The 14,380-nt window shown below is 39.3% G+C and overlaps 1 protein-coding gene across 3 annotated transcripts in view; it reads right to left on the bottom strand.

Annotated features, from left to right (window-relative positions):
• drongo (Arf GTPase activating protein drongo) overlaps positions 1–14,380 on the bottom strand; it is a 323,025-nt gene that overhangs the window by 3,103 nt on the left and 305,542 nt on the right. For 2 of the 3 annotated variants that reach the window (XM_073970370.1, XM_073970372.1), the window contains exon 3: positions 6,865–8,649. In XM_073970370.1, coding sequence (XP_073826471.1) covers positions 6,865–8,649 — 1,785 coding nt within the window. The remainder of the gene's footprint in view (positions 1–6,864; positions 8,650–14,380) is intronic. The other variant, XM_073970373.1, reaches the window with a different exon arrangement.

The raw sequence follows: 14,380 nt of genomic DNA on the forward strand, positions 1-14,380 counted from the left end.
GCAAAGTCGTGAAAACCTAAAGAACCTCTAAAAATGTGAACTTAAATCGCGATTTATTTGAAAATCCCTCCGGCGATTTTTTTTGTTTCTTGATATTTCTCATCTATGAGCATTTTTGTTTCAGAATCTGCAAAAACTTCCCAGGTGTAAGCACCTTCCATTTAAAGTTAGTTAAGGGGCACCGTGTATAGTCTATATTTCAATCCCATACTGGACTGGATGAAATAATACGATGTGCAAAGCCTGCATCAAACAAAAACTGCCTGCGAGGATTATCTTGCGGATTTACCATTTTGGTTGGTGCCGTCAGGGTTTCTTGGAGCTTTTAGGCCAATATCTCAGGAATTATTAACTTACTCCGGCAAAAAATTGTACCGTCGTAAAGCGAGCCACAAAAAAACTTACTGAAAAAATTCAAAACGATCCGTGATGAGCTCTTAAACTTCACTTTATCCGAATTTTGTGTGGGAGGTACTTGAAGGAGTGGACCGATACAATCCATATTCCAACCTGATACATCACTGGATGAAATAATACGATGTGTAAGGCTGCACCAATCAGAAATTCCCTGCGAGGATTTTCTTGCGATTTGCCATTTTGGTTGGTGCCGTCAGGGTTTCTTGGAGCTTTTAGGCCAATATCGCAGGAAGTACGGACTTCCGCAAGAAAAAATTTGTACCGTCATAAAGGGAGCCGCAAGGAAAACTTACTGAAAAAAATTGCAAAATCAGGAGTGGACAGATATCGTTCAAATTCGAACCAAATCTATATCTGGAAGGAATAATACGATGTGCAAAATTTTGACCAAATCGATAGCTCCCTTCGAGAGTTATCGTTCAGACCATTTTACAGAAAAATTTTGAACTTTTGTGGGGGAGCTACCAGAAGGAGTGCACCGATATGGTCAATCTTCGAACTTAAACTAAGTTTGGACAAAATATTACGATACCCAAAATTTGGTTCGAATCGGTTGAACTGTTCGAGAGTTATTGTGCGCACAAGCCAGACAGACATTTTTCGTATCAAAGTATATACCCTTCTAGCCTAAAGGCTGAGGGTATAAAAATGATTTTAAAAGTGTTTTATTGTACGAGGGCCTATGCAACATCCTTGTTGTCAGGCGGCATTTGACAGTTTTTTTTGGTAAGTTTGACAGTTTATTCCTAAACGTATTCAGGACAGTTTGACATATGACCAGGTGTTGGGTTGTTACAATGGCTTGATTGAGACACCTTCAGAACATGTTTTTTGAACGCTTCTCCTGGCGACGAAAATCGTTGGCCACGCCATTATTCATGATGTGCTGGAATCAAATGAAGTCATTGGATTCCAGTCAGAGCTGTTAGACGCATGACCCATCAATTCCACGTTTTGTCCGGTCAAACAGGCGCTGGTTTGAACCAATCTGTGAGAGCTCGTATTGTCATTATGCAGAACGATCTGTCTTCTCTTCTTCGTTTTTCGAATTTCTCAGGAGACTTCAGGCAAACAAATTGTAGTGTAACACTCAGAATTAACCGCTATAAATTTCTCAAGGCGAATAGTCGCCACACGGTCAGCTTTGCCGAAGAAACAAGCGACCCTTTGTTTCGAAGGTCTTCTTCCATGAACAACCTTCGTTGCATTTGGCTCGCTTTCGAAGAAAAAAACGGTCGATTCCTGTTTTGTTTCGGGCTTCTAAGCATAGATCCAATATTCGTCGTCTGTGACGATCTTAAAAATGTCCTTTGAAGCACCGCGATTGTTTTTATTCACAATTTCTTTGTACCAATCCACAAGAACCTTTTTTGAGCGATTGAACAATTTTGCTGGATCTAGCGAGGAAAAAATCCATTTTTGCGGTCAGGTGTTCATGCAATATCAAATGTTAGTTGGTGGAAGAAATACCCAAGGATGACTCTATATCACGGTATATAGCATTGCGATCTTGCATTATCCGTTTACGCACGGTTTAATATTTTTCTGACACAACGGCCGTTTTTGGATGACCCTAACGACCTTCATTTTTGGAGAGTATCGGCCACGATTGAATTCATTAATCCAGTTTTTCGTAATGATATAGGATGGCCCTTTATCGACATAGAAAGGTTTAATTTGATCAATGCACTCTTGCCGTGATTATCCACGTCGAAAATTGGAAAATTCTTTTTGGGGGTGAAAGCCCTTAATGAGTATATACAGAACCCCAAAGGGCAGATCCGCCGTGAGTCGAACTTTTGAGTTATGGCGTGATGAATTTTTCTCTTGAGACCCTATAAGCCATCAGAAATTAGCGTTATATCTTTGTTCGCTGTTGTTTTGGCTTATTTTTGATATGACATGTCTTCAGTCAAATCTAATGAGGATCTTTTTAGAATATTTCGATCTTCTAACTCTCTTCCTTCCATGTCCTTTTCGTCCTTTATTTCAAGAACCGCAATAAAAGTACATCAAAATGACAATTTTCAGCTTCGACATATTCTGCAAAAATGGCGCTCAGAAAATTTTAGGTACGGCTCTCATTGATAACTAATCGATATTGTCGCTTTTTCATGGTCCTTTTTTGCATTTACCCTGCTTTTGTTCGGAAAAAAACTATATTTTGTTTTTCTGCTTCCTGGCATGACTAGTGGGCGCGATATCTATCGAAAATATATGACTCCCTAAATAAGATCCACTTTCATAATGGACTATGTCGGTCCATTCCTTCAAGCAACTCCTCCGCAACACGTTTTAACTTTAATCCTAATCAACATTTTTGTCGGCAAATATATCTTATTTAGCGGTACCAGCGATAATCGAGTCAGAACGGCGTCCCTAACGACACCACTTTTTAAAGAAGTTTTAAATGGCTGAAGAATACTGAGCTAATGTAAGCCGCATTCAGAAGGCGTGGCTACCATTGCACCACGGCGGATGATATCTATTGGCTATGCGCAATAGTTTCATCATCGTACACAGTTAATTTTAATTAATTTTTTTTATTTAAAGGTATTAACTATACGAGGACTGCTCGATAGTTTTTTTTTAAATAGTTTTTTTGTTTTCTTAAGTAGTCTCAAGCATGATTTATACATTTTTTTATGTGCTCAAACAAATTGTTGAATCACTTTTTCCAATCCGATTGAGAACACCTCCAAAACATGGGGTTTGTACGCTTGAAAAGCATCTTCTGGCAACGAAAATCGTTGACTACGCCTTTTGATTCTTGATGTCAGGGCTGCACAGCGGATGGCACATCAATTCCACGTTTTGTCCGGTCAATAAGGCGCTGGTTTGAATGGATATATGAGAGCTCGCAGTGGCATGGTGCACAACAAGTAAAAATGAAGAAATCGCCTTTGCCGACAGAGATAGGGAATATCTTTGTGAACGGAAACACTTCTTTACCAGAAAACTTATGTATGGTGTTTTCAGAATTTGGGCATATGAACTTGCCGACAAAATATGGATTTGGATTAAAGCTCAAAAGTTTTTAACCTAAAGGAATGGACCTACATAGTCTATTTTGGAAGTGGGTCCCAATACATATCGCGCCCACCAGTTATTTATGTTGGTCACCATACAATTTGGACCATTATATCAGGAAACATGAACTTGTCAACGAAAAAACATGTTTTCGTTGTAAACAGCGACACCAGGAGTACCCTCGGTAAAAATTTCCGAAGGGTCCTCGAACAGACCCCTAACCGCATTTAATTAAACATGTTGAACATTTGTGTGGTTGGTACCCCAAGAAGTGGACAAAATATTTCGAGATCCAAAGATTGGACGAAATCGGTTATTTCGTTTATGAGATATCGTTTTTTTAACGAATATTTTCGAACCTTTGTGGGGAGGTACCGGAAGAATAAGCACCACCGTTTATTTGTATCTAATATTCGAAGAAATATTACGATATGCAAAGGGTAGGCCAAAGCAGTATTCGGTTCGGTAGTTGTCGTGCGCACCAATACACTCAAAATGTTTTGTGCATTAATCTCTCTGAGAGGGTATTTCCTTTGCTAAACAATGGCAGAAGAGAACGAAGAGAGCGAATGTTGTTGTTGTACATCACTCTAGCGAATACACAAATCACTCTAGCGAAGACACAAATCACTGTAGCGCAGACACAAAGCGCTCTGTTAACGCTTTTGCGTTAGCAGAGCACTGTTAAGGTTAACAGAGCTATTCAAAAATGGGTTTTTGTAAAAAATATGTTTTTTAGGGTCTTTAAGGAAAATTCAGCCAGGACAAAATGGGTACCATTGGAAAGCTTATCGAAACAGCTATCTCCTGCGCTAGTAAAATCTTTAAAAAATATTGCCTGATGTCGCGATATTAAGTGTTTTTGGGATAAACCCTGTAATAAGGATAATTATTTCGATATTAAGGATATTAAGGAAAATTCCAATGGTACCCATGTTGTCCCGGCAGAATTTTCCTTAAAGGATCTGTGGTCCAAATATCCTTATTGCAGGGTTTATCCCAAAACAGTAAATATCGGGACATCGGGCAATATTTTTTAAAGATTTTATTATAGCAGGGGATAGCACTCTCGATAACCTTTCCAATGGTTCCCCTGTTGTCCCGGCAGAATTTTCCTTAAAGGATCTGTGGTCCAAATAATTAACCTTGTTGCAGGTTTTATCCCAAAAACAGTAAATATCGCGACATCGGGCAATATTTTTTAAAGATTTTAGTAGCGCAGGGGATAGCACTCTCGATAACCTTTCCAATGGTACCCCTGTTGTCCCGGCAGAATTTTCCTTAAAGGATCTGTGGTTAAAATACCCAGCAAAATGTTCGATGCCAAGGATGCTATTGAACCATGGGTGCAAGTGATCTGGCATGTCATCTTTTTAGCATTTTCACTCATGAATTTTATATGAGCGTGACCACCATAAGATGACATTAATTTTCGGATCTTAAGATGACATTCATTGTCGGATCCTATGCATGTCTTGTTTGGAAAATGGAAAATTCTGTATTGAAATATGTTTTCATGACAAACCAAACTCTTTATTAATTCAAACTAATTCATGAAATAACTAGAACTAATTTATCCGCATAAAGTTTACACCCAAAATTTCAATTTTATCACCGCCGCAGCACCCCAACAGAGTTTACTTCGTCCTCTCAGCCACTGATTTTGTTTCATCTTACAAAAGCTTTTCTATTATCTTCTCATCACCAGTTCAGATTTTGACATGGACTCCAACAGCACTCCTTTAAGAATTTCTAGTTCGTGAACCTACATTTAATTTGTAATTTTATAACAAAAATTTTGGAAATGTATACTCTTTTGTTTTGATGTCGCTACATGTAGGGATGTACAAATCGACTTGTTTGTTCCTAGTGATCAGTAAAAATGATTCAAATGCTGATGAAAAGATCGGATCTTTCACGACTTCCTTTGCATGGGTTTAAATGCTAATGAAAAGATCGGATCTTTCACGACTTGCTTTGAACCAATGCAAAATATGCCATGAAATCACGTCATCGCATAGAACACCTTCCTTCAAATTTTGCTGGGATAATTATCCTTATTGCAGGGTTTATCGCAAACACAGTAAATATCGCGACATCGGTCAATATTTTTTAAAGATTTTATTAGCGCAGGGGGTAGTTTTCTCGATAAGCTTTCCAACGGTACCCATGTTGTCCTGGCAGAATTTTCCGTAAATACTCTAAAAAAGATATTTTTTTACAAAGAAACCCGTTTTTGAATAGCTCTGTTATCGTTAACAGTGTTCTGCTAACGCGCTGTTACCAAAAGCGTTTACAGAGCGCTTTGTGTCTCGGCTACAGTGATTTGTGTCTTCGCTAGAGTGATTTGTGTCTTCGCTAATTAAATACGAATTTATCTTAATGGGCATAAAACTAGGCTACTTGAGGATAGTTTTGAAATTTTTACCAAATGTAGCACCTGTTGTCCTTTTTTACAAGGATGTAATGTAATGAATATGCGGCTTTTTATAGTCGCTAGCTTATATGAGGAGCTGATAAAAAGATCAACAATTGTATTGAAACAAAATAAGCAATACAAATTGTAAAATGTTATCAAAAAATCATGCATTCAATTATCAGAACAGGATCAACGCAACAAAAAAAAAAACACAATTAATGCAACAGCAGCAACAAGCAATGTAGCAAATTTGGCGTATTAGGAAACGAAACAAAAGACAGAGTGCTACAACAATGGAGGGTGCTTAAATCTGGGAAGTTTTTGCGGATTCTACAATGTTTATATATAAGGAAAACAAAAAAGTCGCCGGAGTGATTTTTAAATAAATCGCCATCAAAATTCACATTTTTAGAGTTTTTTTTAGGTTTTTACGATTTTGCCTATCGATTAAGGCGCACCGTGCATGACATTGTTTTATAAGGAGACGCTACAGTCAGTGCATTGTCACAGTATCAACTTCTATATCTCAAACACGGTCAATCTTGTAGAGAATTTTCACAGCTACAATATTTTCTCTAAACCCTAAAAAACCCAATAAATGTGAACTTTGATCGCGATTTATTTAGATATCGCTGCGGCGATGTTTTTGTTGTTTTTTGATTTTTCTCATCTATGAACATTGTATTTTCAGAATCCGCAATAACTTCCCAGGTGTAATCACCGTCCATTTAAAATTGGTTCAGGCGCAAATTTGGCGTGGAGAGGTTATGGCCAAATTTTAAGGATGAAAAATAAAACATAAAATTGAGGTTATGGCGTTGACTGAAGTTTGCATGAAAGCCCAAATCTTGAGGATGAGCCGTTATAGCACTGTGTACACAAAAAATAAAAGGAAATCTTAAATATTACCAAATTAAAGAATATTTCAAAACAAATGGAACTCAAAACAAATTAAAAAAAAATTGAACGAAAGAAAAAAGAAACAACAAATAACTTACGCCAACAATTATTAATATTATTATTATTGTTGTTGTTATTGTAATCATTTTTATTATTGGAAAATATGTGGTTGTTGCTGTTGTAGTGGTTGTTGGTGGTGGTAGTAGAAGAAAATGTAGAAGTTGTGATGATGCTGGAGGAGCTAGCCAGGCTTTCATTTGAAACAATTGAAATGGGTATAGTTCGATTTGAAATATTGTTGTTGGCGTCGGCAGCGGCGGCGATGGCCACTTCCAGTTGTGATTTAAGGCAATCCGTTGATGTTGGATTTGAATTAAAGAGATTTGGAATTTGATTTGCATTTTCATCATCATCATCAACAACAACAACATTATTGCAGGCAAAAGTCGATGAGGAAGATTGTGAAGAGGGGGAGGTTATCGAAGGGAAGAGGGAAAGTAGATTAGGATGTTGTTGCAGTATGTGGTCGGTTGAAAAAGGATCATCATAGACGCTTGGTATTGATGTGGCAGAATATGTTGAAGATGTTTCGGGGAAACTCGTAGGAGTAGGTGGAGGTGTTGTGGCAGGGCTAAAGGGATTTGTATTGTTGCTGCTAGTGTTGCAATTAATATGGAAATTATTATTATTTGCAAAACAAGAAGAAGAAGAATTCACATCATCAAACAAATCAAAAGTTGAATTTGAATTTTTAACAAAATTAAAATTATTTGTATTTGTTGTTGCAATGCAAAAAGATGAAGAACTAGGAAATTGGCTATTTAAAGAATTATTATTATTGTTGTTGTTGCTGTTATTATTAGAAAATAAACTTATTGGTTTTGTGTTATTATCATCATCACAAACAACATCGAGATGCATACGAAAAGGATTTGAGTTAGACATACTGGTGGTGTTGGTGGTGGTGATATTCCCCGATTTCAATGTGGATGTGGCGGATGCAGATACCAGGTTCGTAATTGTTGGTTGTGTAGCAAAGTAGGAGGTTGTGGTGGTGTTGGTGTTGGACGGGTTAAGGATATTGGCACTAGTACTGCTACTGAATAAGGACATGCCCATCGATTGCTGTTGCTGATACGGTTGTTGTTGCTGTTCTTTTATATCAAAAAGGCTTGTTGTTGTTTGCCATGCTGCCGGCGTACGGTTATGCTGTTGATACTGTTGCTGCTGCTGTTGTTGTTGATTGCCACTAGATGTGTTTGCAATGCCGGTACCATCCACTGAGGACCAAACATCCCATTGAGCATTTAATGAAGTATCCCTTGATGCCATTATATTTGAGCTGTTGTTGTTGTTGGTGGAGGAGGTAGTTGTTGGTGGTGCTGGTGTATTGAAATGATTTTGATTACCCAATACAGCCATTGCCGTGGCATGTGCTGCCAATGCCAAGGGAGTGAATTTACTTGTTGTGGAGGTGACACTGGCTGATTGCTTCTGCTGGGCCGCCATCATCATCATTGCATCAAAATCCCCTTTTTGCTGTTGTTGCTCCTCCTCCATGCCAGCATATTTGTGGCCATTCATTGTTAAAAATCTCTCAAAATCCTCAAGTATGCTATTGAAATCATTTGTGGCCTTTTGATAGGCATCATTCGGTGTAAATTGTATATAATCCTGTTGCTGCTGCTGTTGTTGCTTTTGTCTATCATCATTGTCATACTGCAAGGGATTATCCATTTCGAGAATATCCTTTAATTGACGTTCGTTTGGTTTTATCGTCAATGAATCGGAACGCAGCGATTTCTTGCGTACGGCATTTTTTCGTACAAATTGATAATTGGGTTCTTCGTTTATATCGGCCAGAGGATTTGCTGGCGGTTGGCCTTAATTTGTTGATAAAGAACGAATTTTTTAATTTGTTAAAATTTTTTTTTGCAAAGTTGTTGGTTCGATGTTGATGTTGTGGTGTGGATTGAGCACAATACATAATGTTGCATTTCAAAATAGGGGAGCACAGGAGGAGTAGAGAAGAAGAAGAACAAAGAAAAATATGTAATATAAAACAAAATAAAGAATGTCTCATGTGTCTCTATCCAATTTAATTGTTTCACAAAAATTTGTTATTTTTGGACTATGTTAAAAAATGAAACAACAAATGAATTTTTACAAAAACATTTTTCTTCTTCACGGCGACAACATATTTACAAAATAACGAAAAATTCGCAACATTAAAAAATGAAAATTTTCAAATTAGTATGAAGCGCATATTTTTCAAAAAATATATATACAAATTGGTACTAATACATAATGTTGTAAAAGCATAGTCATATAAGTCTAAATTCAACCATCGGAAAACCAACAAGTAAGAACGACGTTAAGTTTGGGCGGGCCGAACCACGAACTATATTGAAGTAAATATGAACAATTAGTAATTAGCAAAATAAACCTTGAAAATACCTAAAATCGGAAGGTACGTTCTATGAAGGCTATATGAAGATATGGACCTATACAGATTATTTTCAAGTTGATAGGTTTATTCTCAAACGAAGACAAAATACCAAATTTCAGCAATTTCGGTGAGATATTGGGGCTTAAACCTTAAAAATACCGAAAGTCGGGTGGTACCGTTCTATGGGGCTATACCGATAAATTTCAAGTGGAAACAGGCTGCTCTTGAATCAAATTTAAATGGAAGGTGCTTACACCTAGGAAGTTTTTGCGGATTCTGAAACTACAATGTTCATAGATGAGAAAAATCAAAAAACAAAAAATCGCCGGAGCGCTTTTTAAATATAAATAAATCGCGACCCAAGTTGACATTTTTAGGGGACTGAGAAAATTGAGACTGAAGAAAATTTTGTAGCTGTGAAAATTCTCTACAAGATTGACCTTCACGGTATTTTCGTAGGTTTTACCATATTTGAGGTATTGAAGTTCAAATTGGGACAATGCACTGACTGTATTGCCCCCTTATAAAACAATGCCATAAAGGGTGCGCCTTAACTAACTTTTAATGAAAACCGCGTACACAGGGGAAGTTTTTGTGAATTCTAAAACAGCAATGTTCATAGATGGGAAAAATCAAAAACCAAGAAAAAATCGCTGTAGGAATTTTTAAAAAATTCGCGGTCAAAATTCACATTTTTAGGTGTTTTTTAGGTTTTCACGATTTTGCTTGGAAACCGCAAGTCCAATCGAAATGGAGCTAAAGAAAATGTTGTAGCTGTGAAAATTCTCTAGAGGATTGACGTTCATGATTTGTTCCCAGGCTGTACCATTTTTGAGATAAAGAAGCTCAGTTTACATTTTTAGGTTTTCTTGTTAGGGTTTCGCGATTTTGCTTGAATACGGCAAGTCTTATCGGCATGGGACCTGAGAAAATCTTATAGCTGTGAGTTGGGAAATTGCTGTCATGGCATTGGTTTATAAGGAGACGATACAGAATTTAATTGAATTTGAATTGTCCCAATTTCAACTTCTATATCTCAAAAGTTGTAAAACCTACGAATATATAATTAAGGCCAATCTTGTAGAGAATTTTGATAGCTACAACATTTTTTTATTCCCATTTTGATACGACTTGCGGTTTCCAAGCAAAATAGCAAAAACCTAAACAACCCCTAAAAATGTCAACTTGAATCGCGATTTACTTAAAAAGCGCTCCGGCGATTTTTTCTGTTTTTTTTATTTTTCTCATCTATGAACATTGTAGTTTCAGAATCCGCAAAAACTTCTCAGGTGTAAACTCCTTCCATTTAAATTTGATTCAAGAGCACCGTGGAAAGTTTAATACGCCCAACGAAGACTAAATACCAATTTTTAGCCATTTTGGCAACCACCTTCAAAATACCGAAAATCGGGAGGTACCGTTCTATGGGGGCTATATCAAGACGTGAACCTATACCGACATATTTCAGGTGGAAAGGTTTATTGAGGACACGAACTTCAAAATACCAAACATCGGTGGGTACCGTTCTATGGGGGCTATATGGAGACGTGGACCTATACCGATCAATTACAGGTGGATAGATTTATACCCTCAAAGAACACTAAATAACAAATTTCAGCCATTTCAGACGTGGACATATACCGACAAATTTCAGGTGAAACGTTTTATACCGCCAACGAAGAATAAATACAAAATTTTAGCCATTTTGGTGAGATATTGACGCCACCACCTTCACCTATATGAAGACATGGACCTACACCTTAAAATTTCAGGTGGAAAGTTTTATATCCCCAGCGAAGACTAAATACCAATTTTCAGCTATTTCGGTGGGTAATTGTGGTCACAACCTTCAAAGTACCGAAATTCGGGAGGTACCGTTATATGGGGGCAATATGAAGGTGTGGACCTATACCGACAATTTTCATACGGAAAGTTTTATATGTACCCCAAATAAAGCTACTGATTTGCGGAAGCCTGATAAACAGGCATCTGCGGAATCAGTGGCGGGGAACAAATCCAGCCCCTCGGGGAAAAACAAAAACGGGCCGAAAAGGAATACTGGCTCTTCTGGAGGTCGGGCGACAGATGGTCCATCAACCTCAAAGCTGGCTAGCGGCCAGAAGACAACCTCTTCAGTACAATCGAGTATGAAGAGAGTGAGGTCCTCAAAAGAACCCGCATCCACATGCTAAGAGGTTGGGTGATCGTCAGTCTGATAGTCGACCTGCCGGTCGTATCCGAAAATGGCCGCTCGACAGCCAGTTAAGGGAGCTCAACCAGGGAGAGCCTGCAAAGGCAGCCCGGGACAAAAAACTCCCTAAACCTGCTGGAGAGAAGCCAGGTGAGCCGTACAGGCCTGCGAGAATCACAGCCCCAGATGACCTTCTGGTGGCAAACATTGATAGAACTGATCCTGAAGGCAGGATCAGTGACGATCACTGGTTGCTGGTAGAGGGTCTTCTGAGGAAGGTCATTACTTCCGATAATGTGGATGAGAGAAAGACCGGCTTTGGCAGGGCAGCCGAGGAATCGCGTGATTTCCTCACCCAAACAGTGAATGGCTCTGATGCTTGTGTGAGACGGTTGCAGGCTGGCTGCGATTTCCATCACCGAAATCCTATCCAGATGATGAAGTTCACCATGGATAGTTCGAGCGCCGAGTTTATTAAGAATTGTAAGCGAGAGGTGAACTTTGGGTTGGGCTGGCTTCGGTTCCGCTTCTCGCAGTGTCAGTAAGGAGTTCGGGCAGCAGGGCCTTTGTGCGGTGCAGATCAACCTGCATCCTTGCAAAGCGGCAGATGCAGAACTCCTTCTCTCCCTTACCAAATCTGAAATAGACATCGCCTTGGTTCAGGAACCCTATTTATTTAAAAACAGGGTTTCTGGACTAAACGATGGTCGTTACTCCCTGTTCTTTACCTCGAATGGGGAGAAGGTAAGGACTTGTATTATAGCGAAGAAAAGTTTAATTCAACTCTATAATTACAGTGATGGCGATACGACAGTAGTGAGGCTGGAAGTAGGGTCTGAAAGAGCCATGGTGCTAGCCTCGGTCTACATGCCGTATGAGGTACCTGAGTAGATTGGTGTGTAAGCTGGTGGATGACTTTTCGGCAGTTGTAACATAATAATGGGCTGTGATGCAAATGCCCACCACTTCCACTGGGGCAGCAGCGACACCAATACGAGAGGTGAATCCATATTCGACCTCATTTTAATTAATGATCTACGAGTATGTAATAGGGGAAACGCGGCCAACTTCCAAAATAGGGTAAGGGAGGAGGTAATAGACCTCACTCTTAAAAATATGGAGGATGCTTCCATAACAGACTGGAGGGTATCGGAGGAATGCTTTCCTTTTCGGACCATAGGACGATACACTTTCTAGTCTTGTGTGGAAGTAAAAGGCAACCACCACATAGGAATCGCAGGTGAACCAATTGGGAGGAATTCAACTCTTTGGCCTCTTCAAGACTGTGTGAAATTCCAGAACTTCACACAGAGAGGGAAGTTGGCAGGCGGGTTGAGGACCTAACAAAGATTCTGCGGGATTGCTATGAACAGTCTTGCCCATTATCTTATCCAGGTAGGAGAACACAGCCAGTTTGTGGAATAAAGATCTGGCTATCCTTAGGAAGGCTAGCAGGAGGGCATATAACAAAGCGAATAGGACCAAACTTAGTACAGAATGGGACCAGTGTAGAAATAGCTTCAATAAATACAAAAGCGAGGTCCGGAAAGCCAAGGGGAGCTCCTGGATAAACTTTAGTGAGGCGATAGAGGGAGTGAATGCAGCGGCTAGATTTCGCAAGGTGATCTCAAAGGATCCTAAACCTATTGGGAGCATCAAGCGAAGTGATGGTACGTGGACGAACTCCGCTCTAGAGACTCTTGACCTGCTGGCAGAGACCCACTTTCCGGGATGCAAGGACGCTGACTCTTATCCCAGTCAGGCTGCTCTAAAAGCGTTAAGGTCATACACTATTAAATCTAGGACTGTTCAAAGTTGTAGGTCTATCTTAAAAACACGTAACATAGTTGTTAAGTTTTCCAGGACATAGCAATGTTTAGGGAAACGAGATAGTTGATGAATTAGCAAGACGAGGCTCCCAATCCTCGGACCTCAGGGTGGAGAATTGTGTCAAGCCACGTCTCCGCCTTTTTCTCGACAAGCTCAGTAAGCTCTACGCAGAGAAAACCGTTAAAGTTTGGCAGAACGTACCTGGTTGTAAGGTATCTAAGTCAATCTGGCCGGCAATCTCAGGGCGTAGAACTGCGTCCCTCCTCTTACTGTGTAAGTCAGAAATCAGAATCGCTGCAGGGGTCATAACTGGCCACTGCGGAATAAGATTTATGACATGCAAGTGGGATGACAATAACGTTGAGTACTGTAGGTTATGTGAGGATGAGGAGGAAACGGAGACAATCGAGCACCTTCTATGTAGATGTCCTAGACAGATGGTCAAAAGACATAGACTATTTGGTGTACATGTGATTGAATCTCTCTCTCTCTTACTTCTCCTCTATTGTCCTGGTAGTTTACTGCAAGAGCCTTAAGTGGCTCTAGGGCGGGTCAGTACAGGCTTCTTAATAAATTTTTCTTCTTAAAACAATCAGATTTCTCCTCTACAGTTACTTATTCTTCTCTCTTGTCTTATCATTTTCCACTTTCCTCCCTTCCCACCTTTCCAACTTAATCCACCATCTCCTCCCACATAGCACACTTCATCATCATCTGTAGTCACACAGTATACATACAGTCTTATCTATCATCATCATACGTCTCTCACACACCATCATCATCTGTATGCACACATCACCATATTGCCACCAGTTACACATCAGCATCATCTGCAGTCACACAACACCATATAGTCTCATCTACAACAAGCATCACATCATACTTTTATCACACACCATCTGCATGCACACATCACCATATAGCCGCATCTACAATCACCTCAACCATAACCGACATCACATCCTACATCTCTTCCATACCATCGCCGAATCCATAACCGGAACGCCTATTTAACAATACACATAGCCACATTCTTCATCTACAAACAAATAGACCAATTCACACATCACAACAACATCATCATCTCTACAATACACATAAATCAATAGTCTGGATGATCACAATGTACCTCAAGGTCTCCGAG

The sequence above is a fragment of the Musca autumnalis genome, unplaced genomic scaffold, assembly GCF_047663935.1.
Source record: "Musca autumnalis isolate F117 unplaced genomic scaffold, ASM4766393v1 scaffold_2, whole genome shotgun sequence".
Lineage (NCBI taxonomy): Eukaryota > Metazoa > Arthropoda > Insecta > Diptera > Muscidae > Musca > Musca autumnalis.